General features: G+C 33.7%; 1 protein-coding gene across 3 annotated transcripts in view; it reads right to left on the reverse strand.

Moving 5' to 3' along the window:
• USP47 (ubiquitin specific peptidase 47) overlaps positions 1 to 18,521 on the reverse strand; it is a 134,732-nt gene that overhangs the window by 31,720 nt on the left and 84,491 nt on the right. For all 3 annotated transcript variants that reach the window (XM_021083314.1, XM_021083316.1, XM_021083315.1), the window contains 8 exons: positions 13,422 to 13,517; positions 13,167 to 13,319; positions 10,677 to 10,844; positions 8,774 to 8,905; positions 8,249 to 8,325; positions 7,607 to 7,662; positions 5,272 to 5,384; positions 4,263 to 4,367 (listed from right to left, as the gene is read on the reverse strand). In XM_021083314.1, the coding sequence (XP_020938973.1) occupies positions 4,263 to 4,367; positions 5,272 to 5,384; positions 7,607 to 7,662; positions 8,249 to 8,325; positions 8,774 to 8,905; positions 10,677 to 10,844; positions 13,167 to 13,319; positions 13,422 to 13,517 (900 nt within the window). The remainder of the gene's footprint in view (positions 1 to 4,262; positions 4,368 to 5,271; positions 5,385 to 7,606; positions 7,663 to 8,248; positions 8,326 to 8,773; positions 8,906 to 10,676; positions 10,845 to 13,166; positions 13,320 to 13,421; positions 13,518 to 18,521) is intronic.

Genomic DNA, 18,521 nt, shown 5'->3' on the forward strand with positions numbered 1-18,521 from the left:
ACAAACAAAACCTAAAATCAGCAGAAGGAAGGAAGTCATAGAGATCAGAGAGGAAATCAATAAAATAGAAATGCAAAAAAAATTTTTTTTTAAATCAATAAAACCAAGAGCTGGTTCTTTGAAAGAAGAAACAAAATTGGCAAACCTCTATCCAGACAAGAAAAGGAAAGAAAACTCAAACAAAATAAGAAATGAAAAAGGAGAAATCTCAACAGATACTGCAGAAATAAATCATAAGAGAATACTATAAACAATTATATGCCAACAAATTTGACAACCTAGAATGGACAACTTTCTAGAGTCATACAGCCTGGCAAAACTGAATAAGAACAGTCTAGTCTCTAGAAATTTAATATGTAATAAAAATACTACCTAAAAACAAAAGTCCAGGACCAGATGGCTTCACAGGCAAATTCTACCAAATACACAAAGAACTTATACCCACTTATACCCATCTTTCTTAAACGTTTCCAAAAGGTTGAAAAAGAAGGAACATTCCCAAAGACCTTCTATGAGGCCACCATCACCCTAATACCAAAACCAGACAAAAGTACTACCAAAAAAAAAAAAAAAAAAAAAAAATTACAGGCCAGTATCTTTGATGAATATAAACAAAAATTCTCAGCAAAATCTTAGCCAACTGAATCCAACAACATATAAAAAAGATCATATACCACAACTGAGTGGGATTCATCCCAAGTTCAGAAGGATGGTTCAACATATGTAAATCAATCAACATCACACATAACATTAACAAAAGGACAGTCAAAAATCACATGATCATCTCAACAGATGCAGAAAAAGCATTTGGCAAAATCCAACATCCATTCATGATAAAAATCTTGCTAAAGTGGGTATAGAGGGAACATAGTTTAACATAATAAAAGCCATTTATGACAAACCCACAACAAATATAATATTCAAAGGAGAAAAGCTGAAACCCTTCCCACTAAAATCTGGAACAAGACAAGGATGCCCACTCTCACCACTTTTATTCAACATAGTATTGGAAGTCCTAGTCACAACAAGCAGGCAATCCAAAGAAATAAGAGGTATCCAAATTGGAAGAGAAGAAGTAAAACTCTCACTCTATACAGATTACATGATACTCTAAGGAAAACCCTAAGGATTCCACACAAAAACTATTCAAACTGATCAATGAATTTAGCAAAGTAGCAGGATATGAGATTAACATTCAGAAATTGGTTGCATTTCTGTATACTAACAATGAAATATTAGAAAAGGAATATAAAAATACAATACCTTTTAAAATCACACCCCATAAATTAAATACCTAGGAATAAACCTGACCAAGGAGAAACAAAAACCAAGCAGGAGGCATAGCTCTCCCAGACTTCAGGTAATATTACAAAGCTACAGTAATCAAGACAGTGTGGTACTGGTACAAAAACAGATAGTCAGACCAGTGGAACAGAATAGAGAACCCAGAAATAAATGCAGACACCTACGATCAATTGATCAATTAATCTTTGACAAAGGAGGCAAGAATATAAAATGGGAAAAAGACAGTCTCTAAAGCAAGTGGTGCTGGGAAAACTGGACAGTTGCATGTAAATCAATGACACTAGAACATACCCTCACATCATGCACAAAAATAAACTCAAAATGGCTTAAAGACTTAACCATAAGACAAAACATCATCAAACTCCTAGAAGAAAACAGAGACAAAACATTCTCTGACATCAACGATACAAATGTTTTCTTAGGTCAGTCTTCCAAAGCAATAGAAATAAAAACAAAAATAAACCAATGGGACTTGATCAAATTCACAAGCTTTTGTAAAAGAAACCATAAAAAACAAAAGAACAACAACAACAACAGCAAAAACAACAAAACAGGACAACCTATGGAATGGGAGAAAATAGTTTCAAATGATGCAACCAACAGGAGCTTAATCTCCAGAATACACAAACCGATGAATGGATTAAGAAAATGTGGTACGTATACACAATGGAATATGACTCAGCCATAAAAAAGAACAAGATAATGTCATCTGTAGCAACATGGATGGAACTGGAGACTTTCATACAAGTGAAATAAGTCAGAAAGAGAAAGAGAGATGATATCACTTGCATGTGGAATCTAAAATATGGCACAGATGAACCTATCTATAGAACAGAAACAGACCCAGACACACAGACATGAACAGCAGACTTGTGGTTTCCAAGGAGGAATAGGAGGGGGAGGGAGTGGGATGGACTGGGAGTTTGGGGTTAATAGATACAAACTGTTACATTTAGAATGCATAGACAATGAGGTCTAGCACACAGGTATAGCACAGAGAACTATGTCCAATCACATGATGTAACATGATGAAAGATAATATGAGAAAGAAAGTGGGTATAGATGTATGACTGGGTCACTTTGCTATATAGCAGAAATTGACAGAACAATGTAAATTCACTATAACAACAAAATTTTTTTTAATTAAAAAAAAAAAAAAACTGATGGAATATAAACTACCCTTACTGCTATCACTGACTGACCTGTGTAAAACTTTAGTTAAGACATTTTCTCCATTTTAGTCTAACTTGGTTTCACTATTGTTTTGTCTGCAGCCCACCATTATGTTTAAAGGAGTTTAACTTTTCAGCTGAACCCAGAGCCATTCACCCCTTCTACTGATTGTTCATTCATTTATTCATTCACTTACCCATCCAATTTTGACTATCCTATCAGGTAAAAGTAGTGGAAATGCAATTGTGAGCAAAACCAGAACATTCTTCACTCTTGTAAGTGGTTATAGTTTAGTGAGGCACAGTAACATTAATTAATTAGTCACACAGTTAAATGTAAATTTTTAATACTGATAAAGGGCTGTGAAAGGCCAGGTACATAAGACAAGTTCTCAAAGTTTGTATGTCTAAAAACCACTTGAGGGAGTTCCCATTGTGGTGCAGTGGTTAATGAATCCGACTAGGAACCATGGGGTTGCAGGTTCGATCCCTGGCCTTGCTCAGTGGGTTAAGGATCCGGCATTGCCATGAGCTGCAGTGTAGGTTGCAGACGCAGCTCAGATCCTGAATTGCTGTGGCTGTGGTGTTGGTGCAGACCAGTGGCTACAGCTCCAATTAGACCTCTAGCCTGGAAACCTACATATGCCGTGGGAGCGACCCTAGAAAAGGCAAAAAGACTAAATAAATAAATAAATAAAAATACAATAAATAAAAACCACTTGAGGTACTTGTTCAAAATCCATACTCCCAAGTGCCAACACGTAAGTTCAGATTCATTTGCAGGAATTAATTTTTTAATAGGAATGTGATCCTGGTACAGGTTGTGCTCCATTACACTTTGAGAAACAATGCTGGCTATCTTCTGTATTATTTTTACTTCTTTTATTGGTTTTACATATATTATAAATGAAATGTTGTAATATGCAATTTTTCTCTAGGAAATGACTGTTTAATTTCAGTCAAATGATCTCAATGTTTATATGGAAGGAGCAAACAATTTTAATTAATCAAATATAACAGAGGACAGAGTAATCTTGCTAAAAGAATGCTTCCCTTTCTAAACTCACTTATAAATTTGCATTATTTTTAGAATAAAAGCCTCTAATTTAGTTTTATGTTACTCTATTCCCATTCAAGATGATCTAAACACAACGCCCCTTTTTGCAATTTCTGGATCATGCACTTCCTAGCTCATTTTTTACACATGCTGTTACTCCTACTTAAAATACTCTTCTCCCAATTTGCACAGCTGCTCCTTCTCATGGTTAAAGTCTCAGAATAAATAATCTTAATACACTACTGATTTACTTCATAGCATCTAAACAATAAGACATTTGCAAATTGTGATGTTTAAATATTATTGCCTGTTCTACCTCCACCCCCAGTTGATTGTAAACTCCATGAAGTCACTGAGCATGTCTTACTCATTCTAGTATCTCTAACACCTTATGTTGTCCAGTGTTCTCTAGTGTCTCTAAATGTCTCATGAAGGAAAAACTCAAATAAGTATCTACTAAATGAATATAAAGAATACATAGACATTTTTGTTTCTAATTCTAACTCTGAGTTTTAGAAAGTTTAGCTTTCAGAGAAAGTTCTCAAAAGTATTAGAGCACCTTTCAAAGAAGTATAAACTACACTCTTTAAGAGACACATAATTTAAATGGGTTACCAGTTATTGCAAATGCTTATATTACTATCAATTATGATAAAAACTCTGGAAAATATGTTAATCCTGTTATGTAAGATATCAAAACTAAATACCAACAGTACAATTAAACATACCTTATAAGCCATTTCTACTGCTTCCTTTAATGTCTTATCCTTATGAACCTCCAATTTATTTTCCATCATTATTTGTTTCACAGGATGCAAACAGAATAATTTTATCTAGAAAAGGTAAATGTAAGATATCATTAATTCAACAGGTCATGAATCCAAGTTTAATTTTTTCTGGACAGTATTTTTCCTGAAAAAGAACTATAATTTTTAAAAAACATAACAGATCATTCTCTTTCACATCTATTTTTCTCACTTAATGATCGATGCTCTCATATTATAAAAAAATTTAAAACCATTAATTTTTAACAACTCTATCTTTCCCTATAAGCATGTATCATAATTTATGTAATCATTCTCCTACTGATATACATTCAAGCTGTCTCCAATTTTTCCCTCTTTTGGAAAATACTATGGAGTATGTCCTTGTGGTAAAAATTTTTACCACGTCTATAATTGCATCATTAGGTAATACATGAATTTGCTTAAGGCTCTTGATAAATCCTACTCAAATTCTATGCAGAAAAGTTTTATAAATTTATTCTTGATGCAGAACGTTACAATGTTCATCTCATTGCAATTTCACCAACACTAATATCACTACATTACTGTTCTTTTTATGTAGGAAAATGCAATCAACTTACCTCAGTAATACAGTTGGTTACACTATTTAATGATCATGACAGCATAACTATTTACAGAACAAACCCAGTGAGTTAGTCATGAGAACTGTAGTTAAGCAAAGTTTAATAGCACCTTTTAATTAAAAGTAAAATTACGGGGAGTTCCCTTTGTGGCTCAGCATTAACAAACCCGACTAGGATCCATGAGGATGCGGGTACAATCCTGGCCTTGCTCAGTGGGTTAAGGATCCGATTTTGCCATGGCTGTGGCACAGGCCAGCAGCTGTAGCTCTGATTTGACCCCTAGCCTGGGAACTTCCATATGCTGTGGGTGAGGCTCCAAAAAAGCAAAAAAACAAAACAACAAAAAAAGTAAAATTACAAAATCTAACCTTGCATGTGTTACGTTCAATTTCCCGTTGCCTCTTCTCTTGTTCTTCCAATTCTCTCTCTCTCTGCACCAAGTTTTTAATATGTTCTGGATATTCATCTACTTCTAGAAATTCTATTAACAGTGAAAAAACAGAGTAAGACACTGCCACCGAGATTGAGCTTGTTCCCACAGTACATACCTCTACTATGGTTTTACTTTTTCAGGCCTTGGTTTCTTCAGCTTTTTAATAGCAAATACCATGTAATTACTTGGGATCTAATGAAATATAATAAATACTGTTGGTGCTGCTACAGATGCTATTTGTTTATTATAATTCACTAATAAGTGACAATGTGAGATTATGAAACTATTTGATAAAGCCAATGACTGTTAAGTATTAACCAGGGAGAACAATTTACATTGTTTAAAAAAATCATGCCTCTGTGGAAAGTGAAAGTCCACTGTTTTTAGAAATGAGCTCTAACTTAAAAATATTCCGTATCATACATACAGTGCCCCCTAGTGCTTCATCACAAAACTAGAGTTCGGGGAGTAGATAAAGGAAGGCTGAATTACTGCACTACTGGAAATACCTGGAATGCTGGGTGTCACAGAGGATATGCAAAATATAATCCTGGCTCTGCCTCCAGGTAGCTATAACCCCTGGACAATTTATTCTTTAGTGTATAGTTTCCTTCTCTGTAAAGTAAGAATGATTATTTCTATTCTGAAATCTCTGTTCTAAAATGACTTATCATTTCCTTTTTTCCTTCTTATAATTATGCAGTAAATTATTCAACAGCCCCAATATGACAGACCCTGGGTTGTATCACAGATGAAAAAATATGTAAGTCCTAAGCCTTGCACCAAATGAATTCACAATCTGATGAAACTTTACAAAATGTAAATAGGAACATTAGACCACTTAAAGATTTGCTCATAGTATGGTAATACATTTCCTTCTAAACAAAGGAAATGTATTGAAATCAAAGACAATGATTATATTAATTATGAAAAGAATCTGAACATATCATCTGTGCACATATCTGTATGTACCGCCCCTAACACACACACAATCTCTATTTGCAAATACTGCTTCTGTCAGGATCAGATTTAGCAAGGAAACACAGGATCAGTAATTTTTAAAGTAATAATTATAAAAGAAAAAAGGTAAACTTACATGCTTTGTATTATACATTAAAAAAAACAGGTATTAAACAGGGAGGAAAAAAAAGGCAAACCTACATGCTTTGTATTGGATTATTTTTAGGATTCTTAATAAAATGAAAATCTAATAAAGGATACATATTCAAATCATAAAACTTTACTTGCTTTGTTAAGTAAATATTTAAGTCTAATATGATATTAAATGCTTGAAATTATATCTCATTTAATATTTTACAACAATCCTATAAAATACTATAATTACTCCCATTTTAATATGTGTAAAGTAAGATTTAAAAAAATTAAATAACTTGCTCTGAGACATGTAGCTGGTGAGTTATGGCTTCTACACAGATCTCGGGTTATCATCACTGCACCAAACTACAAATAATACAACCTCCCTGCAAATAAATATCCAATTTATGTAACGCATAGTAAATTTTTTCTTAATGTATTAAAAAATAGTTTAACTTTTTTGCCAAAGTGTTTTTACCAACTGGCATTATCTTATAACAGTCTTTATTTTAGGTTTTTTTTTTTTGGACATACCTATGGCATGTGGAAGTTCCTAGGCCAAGGATTAAACCCATATCACAGCAGCCACTCAAGCCCCTTAAGTGACAACACTGGATCCTTAACCCACTGCACTACGAGAGAATTCCATAACCGTTTTTATAACTAATTCTTCCAGGCAGAAAAAAAAATTTGTCTTATCATTTGAAAGTAGTTTTCTGAGCTACAGCTCTAATTCGACCCCTAGCCTGAGAACTTCTATATGCCGCTGGTACAGCCTAAAAAGACAATAAAATAAAAAGTTAAAAAAAAAAAAAACCTAAAAGCAGCTTTCTGGATTTACAAAATCTGCAAGAAAATAGTTTAAAATACAAATTAAGGAGTTCCCATCATGGCTCAGTGGTTAAAGAATCTGACTAGGAGCCACAAGGTTGTGGGTTCGGTTCCTGCTCTTGCTCAGTGGGTTAAGGATCCGGCATTGCCATGAGCCATGGTGTAGATCGCAGACGTGGCTCCGATCCCGCGTTGCTGTGGCTCTGGTGTAGGCCAACGGCTACAGCTCCGATTCGATCCCTAGCCTGGGAACCTCCATATGCCAAGGGAACAGCCCTAAAAATGGCAAAAAGACAGAAAAAAAAAAAAACAAATTAATATCAAGTAACTATATGTCAACATACTTGCATTTCTTGCTGGATCCTTCAGTCTATATATCAGCATATATGCATTTGTGGAGCTAGCAGAAATACAGAAAAGATTAATGGGGACAAAAATAGATTGTAAAGATTTCATTTCCTATCATAAAATATTTATTTTAAATAGCTGGTTTTTGCTGTTTCAAACAATTAGAAAATCATGTAACTATTCTTAAACAGGTTCAAATTTAAAATATTCTAGAAAAAAAAGGACACTGTGCTTTACTGACATTTTATGAGAAAATCCCTGTCTTCTCCTGGTAACACAGTAAAATCTTGAAAAACACTGTGATCTAGAATGATTACTACAGTTAAGTCAGGAATCAGCAAATTTTCTTCTGGAACGGATCAGACAGTAAAAGCCTTAGGCTTTGTGGGCTATATAGTCTGTGCTACAATTACTTAACTCTGATATTGTAGTGGGAAAAGATCAACACACAATATTTAGAAAACTGAGTGTGGTGGTGCTCCAATAAAACTTTATTTCCAAAAACTGAAGGCAGGCTGAATTTGTCCCATGGGTCATAGTTTGCTGACCCTTGGGTTAAATCTTTTTAAAGGCAAAAGATGTTGAAAAGCTATCATTAATTCTAATTTATAAACACTAAAAATTAGTAAGTTATTTACCTTGCAAAAGCACTGGAGTAATATCCTCTGCTTCCTGAAGATCCACCATGTGTTTTCTTAATATCTTCTTGTGTGATCTAAAAAGTGGTTACATTACTTACATTTTTTTGGTAAGATCTCTAACATCATTACCTTTTTGTCAATACCTATGCCAAGTATTAACCTCAGAGTTAAATGGATCACATAGATACCAATTCAAAAAATATAATCATAATTAGTGGCTACTAACAGCCAATCAGTTCTAGTGCTCTTAAATAGGTAGCTCACATGAAGGCTCAGGGCAAGAAGAAAACTGAGAGTCTAACTCTGAAAACATTCTGCAAGACCCAAACAAAACAAAACAACAAAGAAGTAATAATAAACAAAGGAAATTTATTGAAAACAAAAAGAAAAGACTGATTTGGTATGTGTCTTATAATGCTTCACTGAACAGAATGACTCCCATTTTTAATAAACCCTCTTGTTGATGAGAAACATCCCTACCCTTGTCTTTCAGAGTAATAATCTTAAAAAACCCCTCCTTACCCTGCTGACATGTTGATCATTGAAGCTATACCACTGTTCATCACTGAATGACTTTATACAAGCATAATAATGACCACCAGCGGCACTCCCTGAATGAACCATAACGGAGAAGAGCTCATAGATCAAAGAATTCTAAGGAAAAAAATAAAAGTAACTCAGAGCAGAGGAAAAGTACAAAATCCTTATTTGTGTATTTCCTATATTCTACTAAAACATAGGGAAGTAATATGTTAGCTGTCTTATATATTTATTGTAGATCAACTTTTCTCTAAGATCATTAAAACGGTAATTCACCACTGCAAGTTTCATTCAGTGTACTCATTCACATTTTAATTATGTTATAACCTCTAGAACTATGCATATCAGAAATATAAATGTATATATTTATGTAAAAAGAAAATAGTCTGAAATTTTAGAAGTAGGTGCTAAACAAGCTACTGTTCTGATATGCACATCAAAATCAGTAAGTACTGTTCTGATATGCACATCAAAATCAATAAATCCTAGATAATATTTTTTTGGGGAGCACCGTGGCATGCAGAATTTCCCGGGCCAGGGATTAAACCTGTACCAGAGCAGCAACCCAAGCTGCTGCAGTGACAACACTGGATCCTTAACCTACTGTACCACAAGAAAACTCCCCAAATAACATTTTTAAAAAATTCAAATAACATTCCAATTCCTTTGTAAAAGGGCTAAGGTAGATATCTCAGGCATGCAAAGTTGGTTCATCATTACAAAATCAACCTATGTCACCCATGCTAAAGATGAAAAATTACACGATCATATCACTTGAACCTAGAAAAAAACATTTGACAGAATTAGAACCCATTCATGATAAAGATTCTAAACAAACTGGAAAGGATCCTCCTCAACTTGATAAAGAGCATCTATAAAAAATATGGACCAATATCATACTTCACAGTGAGAATTTGAACATTCTTCTCCTGAGATTGGGAACAAGGCAAGAATGTCCCCTCTCAGCACTCCTCTTCAACACTGTTTGGGAAATCCTATCCGGTAGGACTATGAGACAAAGGAAATTAAAAAAAAAAAAAAAAAAAGACATAACTGTCTATGTAGAAAAATAGGCAGGCTCTTGAGCCACAGTTTGATAACCCATGTTTGAATTCAATGTTTTTATACTAAACTATAATGTGTCCACTACACTATTCATCACATTATAATTCAAGCTCCTCTTATCTCCCCTGAAAGAAATAATTTTAAAAGGTAAAGGGTAGTGGGGATAGTAGTGAGAATAATGATCTTGGTCTAAACCAGATTTATGCAAGTGAAACGCCATTTATTTAATATGACTGTATGAGTTGAGCTAGTAATCAGTCTTCATGCTGGTGATTTGTTATTCACATCATGTTCGAGACATTTGATCTGTTAATTCTCCCCTAAATGAAGAAAATTATACAAATGTGAAAGAAACGGTTTGACAAAATCTAAAAATCATTGACATAGTAACAAAAAAAATTCTACCCTAGATATTATCCAGTCTTGTAGTTTTCAAATTACATCATCTTTTTTTGAAGACCCTTAGGGGGGGCTGTCATGGGGGAGGGGAGGGAAACTAAAGGGTCCTCTACCTAAAATATGAGGCTTGCTGATACTTTACAGGCAGAAGTGGCTTCCTGAAAGTTCCTAGGCACCCTTTCCACACCACCACCCAGCTTAGTTGATAGTAAGTTACAGTTTAGCCTCTCAGAAATTAATGATCCCAAATGTAAGCAGTTTTTCCTAAAGTTTAATTCTGACTGAATATATGCATAAAAGCAAAAGCAATTAAACTTCTCTTACAGAGAACATTATTGGGCATAATAGCAAGAGAATTATATAGGAGCTCAGAGATTTCTTTATCCTGTCTTTGAACTAAAAACTAAATTATAAAAAGTACCTTTTCAAGTCCAGGCTTTGAAATCTTTTCAGTTCCACTATTGTTTTCAAGGCAGATCCCTTCATCTACACCATCATCATTGGAGAAATCATTGCTCATTTGATCACTGTGACAACTGCCTTCATTTTCTGCTCCACTGTCAGTGCAACTTTCAGTCTGGGGAGATTTCTTAATAAAACATAATTATCTTATAATTATAAGCTAAATAAGGGGAAAATATAAAATTTCATATGCTGTTAACTCTTTCACATAATTTAAGATACTACTGTTAATAAAAATATTTATTTTAAGCAAATTTATTTTCTCTTAAAAAGACATTAAATAAAATTAAACAAAAATGTGTATTTTATTTTTTATTTTTAAAAGTCAATGAATTTTATTATATTTATAGTTGTGCAACCATCATCACAACCTAATTTTAGAACAAAAAATATATTTTAAGAGCATTTCTTTTAACATTCTTAAAATTCTGTTAAACCCCATTTATGTTTACAGTTGTAAAGTAACAATATAAAATTACCATTTCTTCTGTCAAAATCCATAAAAGCAGAGAACTTAAGCTTTTGTTCTCAAATCCCAAAAGAATACCATATCTTTTTCTGTTTTTTTTTTTTTTTTGGTCTTTTGTCTTTTTAGGGCCACAGCTGCCAGCTTATGCCACAGCCACAGCCATGCCAGATCCGAGCCACATCTGCGACCTATACAACAGCTCATGACAAGGCCGGATCCTTAACCCACTGAGCAAGGCCAGGAATCGAAACCGCAACATCATGGTTCCTGGTCGGATTCGTTTCCGCTGTGCCATGATGGGAACTCCAGTCATATCTTTTCTTGAACAAAAAGTTCAATTCAATTTATAGGCATGCTAGGTATTATAGACAGAAAGAAAAATAAGACACTGTATCTATCCTCAAGAATTTTATACTCTAGTTATAGGAGGTAGAAATGTAACAATAGTAAATCATACTTTTCTATGCTTTTATGATTTTGAAATCTCTTTTGTGGAAGTTTAATTTGAAGAATTCTACTTCCTAGAAATCCTCAAAACAACTCTTTCCTCTCTCTTCTCCTTTAATATTTTAAATACATACCTAATTTTTAAAAATTTAAATAATTCCAAAATTCTTATCTCAGATGTAAAGCTTGATATTTAAGGCATGGCATAGACATTCTTGAATTAACCAAGCAATATGTAATAAGTACCAACTCTTCTCCAAGAACTTTGTTGTGAGGAAGGACTGTATCTAACATACAGTCTTCATCCCTCAAGAAAGTTTGGTTCAAGGAGAAACGGAGGTGAAAATCAACTTCAGAACTCTACAGAAGTCCAAAGAGATCATTCATTCCTAAGCCAGCACATCTCTTTTCTTCTCCTAGGAAATGGACCTAGAACTTCCTAAAAGTTTAGTTTTCTTACCTTGGAAAAGATCTCCCTTTAACAAGAAATACATTAGGAATATACAAAAGAACCATCTAATACTGATCTCTGAGTAGGAATCTCCTTTGAAAGTTTGGTATACTTTGGGTAGATTTCCTAGCTTAAGCACAAGTGTTTGAGGTATTAGTTCAAATTAAGCCTTTTAAGATGTTTCCTGGTCAGAGGTACCATTCAATGAGTGTTTACTTTAAGACACTCTTTTTTTATGAAAGCTATAAAAAACAATTAATAGCCTTACCTTACAGACAAGGAAAATGAGGCTCAGAAAGTACATAAAAAAAAAAAAAAAAACTTAAGAATGTTTAAAATTATTTTTGAGCTTCTAGGAAAAGGTATTCAAAAATTTTTTTTATTATAGTTGATTTACAATGTTCTGTAGGAAAAGGCATTTTAACCATACTGATGATTCCAATCAGAAAAAAATGCTTCATGGAAATTTTGAGAATAAGAAACCTTTATGACTGTAACAACTATGTTAAGTGATCATAAATATTCCTAATAATTAAATCAGAAGAGTTTCCAAAAGAATAGAGTGGGTCATTATGAATCCTTTACTAGGTATGGCTAGAGGAACCAGAGAATTTGGGGAGGCCAATAAATGGAAGAAATTAATAAGCATTATCTGTGCTCTTCGAAGTCCCATTCTCAAACTATATTTAAATAAACATTTTTAAAAGTCTTAATTAAAAAAGAAACCAAAAAATACCTTTATTGTTTAGTTTTCTAACCTAGCCAACTTAAGAGTTGGTAAACCTTACATGAGAATAACCTGGAAACCTTAAAGCTTGAAAAAAGATACACAAACACAAGAAATTAAGGCCATACTACGCACTTTGCTCTTTCATTCGATATATTTGTTCTGTTTATTATGTATAAGTACAGCCTACCTCTAGACCAGTATGTTTCAATAACTAAGAATGTTACAAAATATGATTGTTACTCAAATTAAAGAAATAATTCCAGAATTTGAGATCCTTTTTGTTTTTTCAAAGAAGTTCATAAGTTATTCTGATCAAAGAAGAATGTTTTAAAAATATATTTACAACATTTACCTCATCTTCAACATCAATAAATGTACTCATATCTAGCTCCTCTGGAAATGTCATCCGATCATTCAATTTAATCCTGTGCATGGTTGTATAATCAAAATCAAATCTTTTCAATTGTAAGGTCAGCAGATAAGGGAAATGCAAAAACCGAAGACCCTAAAAAAAAAAAAAAAAAAAAGCAGGGGTTGGGGGGGGACACCTATTGAATATTGAATATTGTCTCAGATAATTAAGTATTAATTTCTACATGGCACCTACCTTTCGTGCATCACACTTCTTCTTACAACGTTCACAAAAATATTGATTTGGGCCGTCTAGGATCTCTGGCTGTATAAATGCATGCAATGCTTCTTCCTAGTTAGAAAAAGAGTAATTGTTTCATAATTATTTAAAAATATTATAATGTTAATGACAAAGTCCTGAATATAAAAACACTGAATTACCAAAATATTTCTAAGCAGAAAATTAGGAACTCAAAATTTAAAAAGGGGAAAAATTTATTAACAGCAAAATAACATCATCATTATTAAAAAACTGAACAAAGAACTACATTATTTCATTCTACACGAGCTCTGCGTTTTCTGGTGTTGCAAATCAGTTGGTCACTTCCACCTAATTTTCACAGAGTTTATATTTTGGTTTTTAGCTAAATGATCCAACAAAAATCCTCAGTTTTTAGATTCCACATTTCTTAGAAAAGCAGTTGCATGTATCACTGCAGCCTTCTTGAAAAGGAAACATTTTTTTCTTTTTCAGCCACACCTGCAGCATAGAGAAGTTCCGGGGCCAGGTATCGAATCCGAAGCCACAGCTGCAGCAAAGCTGGATCATTAACCCACTGCGCCACAGCAGGAACTCCAAAACGAGACAATTTTAAACTGCACAATAAATAACACAGTACTCAAGAATTCAAACTGTCAGTACATTTAAAAACCTGATAATCATCCTTAACCACTACATTTAGGGCTGGTCAGTAATCACCACTGCACTAATTACAAAGTTGAAAACCACTGTGCAACCTTGTCACTGCCTGTCAGATACTGATCCAATTGAAAATGTGTAATGAGACCTTCTGGATTGTCCACCTATTGGAACCATGCAGTTCTCTCTTCTCCATACAGTTTTAAGACGGAAGCAAGAAACTAATATGAATATGGTTGAAGAATCAGTGGGTATCAAATTTTTTTTAGGCCACACCCATGGCATGTGCAAGTTCCCAGACCAGGATTACATCTGTACTGTATCACGTTCCACCTGCTACAGTGACAACGCCTGATGCTTAGCCCACTGTGCCACAAGAGAACTCCTTAACTTCATCCATCTATTTCCTCCTCAGAACACAAGGAAGCACTAATGAGGTGGGGGAGAGGGACCAAGTAGTTGGGTTTCTGCCACATGATTGAGCATTTTACAAAAGGTCATAGGAAAGGACACATTTAGAAAAGGATTTTTTTTTCCCCTTCAAGCATATTTTTAAGCGCAAAAAGGCAAATTCCTTAAAAACATGAGAGAAAAAGAAGCTTTTAGAGAACTCACATCTATTGCTTAACACAGATTGAAACCAAATCAGTTAACCTTTCCAAATGGAAACTGAACTGGTAAAAACAGTATCTTAAAAGCAGGGTGTGGGGGAGAGGGGTAAAGGGGGAGAATGAGAAAATTATGTAAATTCTACTTTACTAAACTAAGCTGTGTATATATTGATCTCTGGCTTCTAGCTCATAGCCAAAGCTATCTTATTTATTTATTTAATTTTAAACTCAGAGAAAAATGTAAAGAACAGAAAACTTCTTACTCAGACTCACCTTTTAACATTTTGCTACCTTTATCATTCTCCCCCCCACCACACACACATACTTACTATGTGTTTTTCTGAACCATTTGAGAGGAGGTTCACACATGCTTTTCCTCTCAATACTTCAATGTGATGTTTAAAAAAAAAGGGGGTATTCTTACATAAACATAAGGGTTATCAAACTCAGGAAAATCCCCCATCCAGTACAGAATCAAATCTAGGATCACAGATTGCATTTGGTTGTCTCTTCAGATTTATCTTATCAGGAATAGTTCCAAAGCCTTTCTTTCATGACATTAATAATTTTTGAAGAAAGAAGTTATTTTATAAAATGTTCTCCAAGTTGGGTTGGTCTGATGTTCTTTACAGTTAGATTCAGGTTATGCATTCCTTACTAGACCTAAGGAATGATGTGTGCTCCTAAGGGTATCACAGTTAAAGTGAATGACGTCCATAACATCCGTAGTGGTGCTATCAATTTCAATCACTTGATCAAGGTGGTGTCTAGTTTCTTCATTAGGTAGTTATTTTTTCCTGTTGTAGCTAACAAGCAATTTCTAAGGGGACACTTAGAGGCCATACAAAAATACGGAGGCTTCACAAATTTTCCACCTTCGTTTAGCATCCACTATTGGATTCTACGTTAAACCAAATTTTAATGTTTCATACGCCAACTTGAAAATCTTTTTAGTGGACAACTTAAGCCCATCTGTATTTAATATGACTGATGTTTACTTCCTCTCTAGTGTATATTTTGATTACTCTGTTAGTACTTATGGTGTTCCTTTTTCTCACAGTGTGTTTTCTCTATTTTTTACATTTTCTTTTGGTATATTTAGGAAAGTTAGTAATTTTGTACTAGTCCATTTATATATACTTTTGTGTCCTTAATCCTCTCTCCTCCTCTTCCTTACTCAAGCTTTTAGCATGTGGTCTGCTGATTTTAAAGGGTATCCTTGGTCTCCCCTCTACGTAAGTCTATGACCTCATTCTACTTTTCCTTCTCCCCCTCTTCTCCTTTTCTAAGAGTGGTATTCTCTGTACTTTGTCTAACATAACATTTCATACTTCTACTTGTGTCCCTTATTTTATTCAGTCCCTAATTCTACAATTTAATATGGTAAATGCTCGTGGTCCTTTTACTGAAACTTTCCCACTGGTCTCTTAGTTAGATGGAGCCCAGCCTCTAATAAATTCCACAGGAAGGGCTTATGGATACAATATTCAATGAGTTCTTCAATATACAATAACTGATTTTCTATCACCTTAACAAGTACAGGAAAAATTTGGTTGGATAGCAAATCCTTGGCCCATGCTTTCTCGAATGTCTTAAAATTGATATTCTGTTGCCAAGATTTGCATGTTGCTCTTCAAAAGTATGATGTCAGCCCAATTAATTCTTCGACTTTAACAGTTTACTAAAATATGTCTCTGAGTTGATAAGTTCAGGTCCAATTCTTCCAGGTACGGTGATGGGTCCTTCAAAAGGTAGATTTAAATTTCCCCTATTCTCAGAAAGTTCTCCTGGATTATAATTTATAAGGTTTGTTCATGTTGTCTTTATTCTTCACAGATTCCAATTGTGTTGGACCCACCTTTGCAAATCTTCCCTTTCAGTCATTTCGTCTAAGATTCTAATTTTTTACTTCTTTATCCCATTTTCACTTGATGTTCTTCCTTAGATTTTCATTACATTTTACTTTCTCTTGAGCATTTTCAAATTTATTCTTCATTCCTAACATAGTTTTGTCTTTTCCTCAATTTCCTTCCTGAGTTTGATCTGGTTGCATTGCATTTCCTGTTTTTTTTTGTTTGTTTGTTTGTTTTTAATAATCCCTTCCTCTCCTTAAATTTTTGGAGATTTTGTTTTGTTTGCTTAAGAATACTTAGTTTAGTCTGGAGTACTGTGTTAGAGCACGTTACTTTGTGGTTATTTCTCTGAGGTTTTCTTTTTTGGGGTTGTGTGTATGTGCAGATTTTTGTCAGCTGAAATGCTTTAACACATATTTTCTGTTTTCCTCCAACAGTGGTACCGTGTAAGTTTGATTTTTTCCCCCCCTAGTCATTTTGTGGACAGCATTCTTTAGTTTGTGAGTACCTTCTGTTAACTTAGTGAAGTGCAATTTCTTGAATGGGTAAGGGGAAAAAAGAGCTTGGTGTCTTCTTTCATTTTGCTGAACCCTTTATTTTTCTCTTTATTTCTCCTAATTCAGTGGAAGCTCTGCTGGAATTGATAATTAGAAGTTCATGGTATTCTTTCAGGTAACTTGAAGTTCATGGTATTCTGCCTCCTAGCAATCCAGAAGGTATGGGTTAGTTGGGGTTCCTAAGTGTTCCTTTTAGTCTATGATTTGGGGAGGATATACAGAGATAACACAGATTCAGAAAATCAGTTAACTCAGAAACCAGTTAAAGATAACATTAATAACTTTCTTCAGCCTATTCATTTTTTAAAAAGTTGTCACCAGAACAATTATAAATAAAATTACTGTTATAAAAAATTAGTTTCAATTCATCCATTCAACAAATAAATTATGCACATGATAGGCTAATGTGGTTATATACATTTATCTTCACTTAGGGTGATGTACTAGATAACTAAAAATCATGCCAACTCTTATTTTAGGTATGAAAAATAAGTTACGGGTCATAAAAATGGAAAAAATATAACAAACATTGTGCTATTAATATAAAAACACACACAAAAAACTGTATTGCTTACCACAAGCTGTCCTCTGGAGTATGTTAAATTTTTCTTGTATCATGTTCCCAACTAGCTCTGGGTTGACTGTGATTGTTTTTCATTATTCCAGATAAGAGTTTTATTTTCCAGAGCTTACACTTCCTTATATACTATACAAAATGTAATTGTGCACAGTTTTTTAGACTCAGAAAAGGACACAGAGAATTCTTACATCCTTAGTTTTCAGAATAAAAAATAGAGAAGATCTGGGTACTGTGCAATCAAAAGACAGAACCACGGAATGGTATTGCCAATAAATCTTCTCATTTTTTTTTTAACTCTTAACTGATATGTAAAATTCTTTCTCCATCATTCAATGTCTGTATTATTTTGAATGAAGAAATGGGTGTTAAAATGATACTTTATTTCTCAGACTGAACTACAAAAATTAGAACTACCACTGATAATTACTTTCTGATTTTGATGTACTTAACAGCTCTGTGCTATTGATACACAATCCCATGTTGTCCTTATAGACAATTCAACTATCTTTCCCAGAATATATACTTTAGGTTGGTTTTTTTCCTTTAACTAGGAAAAGGACTCTATAGATACTTTTACCTAAGCCATCTACTTTTAATTGCAATTTTTGATATAAGTCAAGATTCATATGTATTTTAAAGAAATAATACTGAACTCTGTGCACTTTGTCATTCCTCCAATTGATAACATTTTGCAAAACTATAGTATACAATATCACAATCAGGATATGGACATTGATATAACATACCGACCTTACTCCAACTGTCTCATTTTCAATGTACTCATTTGTCTGTGAAGGCATGTGTATTAAGTTCTATACAATCTTATTACCTGTACA

The sequence above is a fragment of the Sus scrofa genome, chromosome 2, assembly GCF_000003025.6.
Source record: "Sus scrofa isolate TJ Tabasco breed Duroc chromosome 2, Sscrofa11.1, whole genome shotgun sequence".
In the NCBI taxonomy this organism is placed as follows: Eukaryota; Metazoa; Chordata; class Mammalia; order Artiodactyla; family Suidae; genus Sus; species Sus scrofa.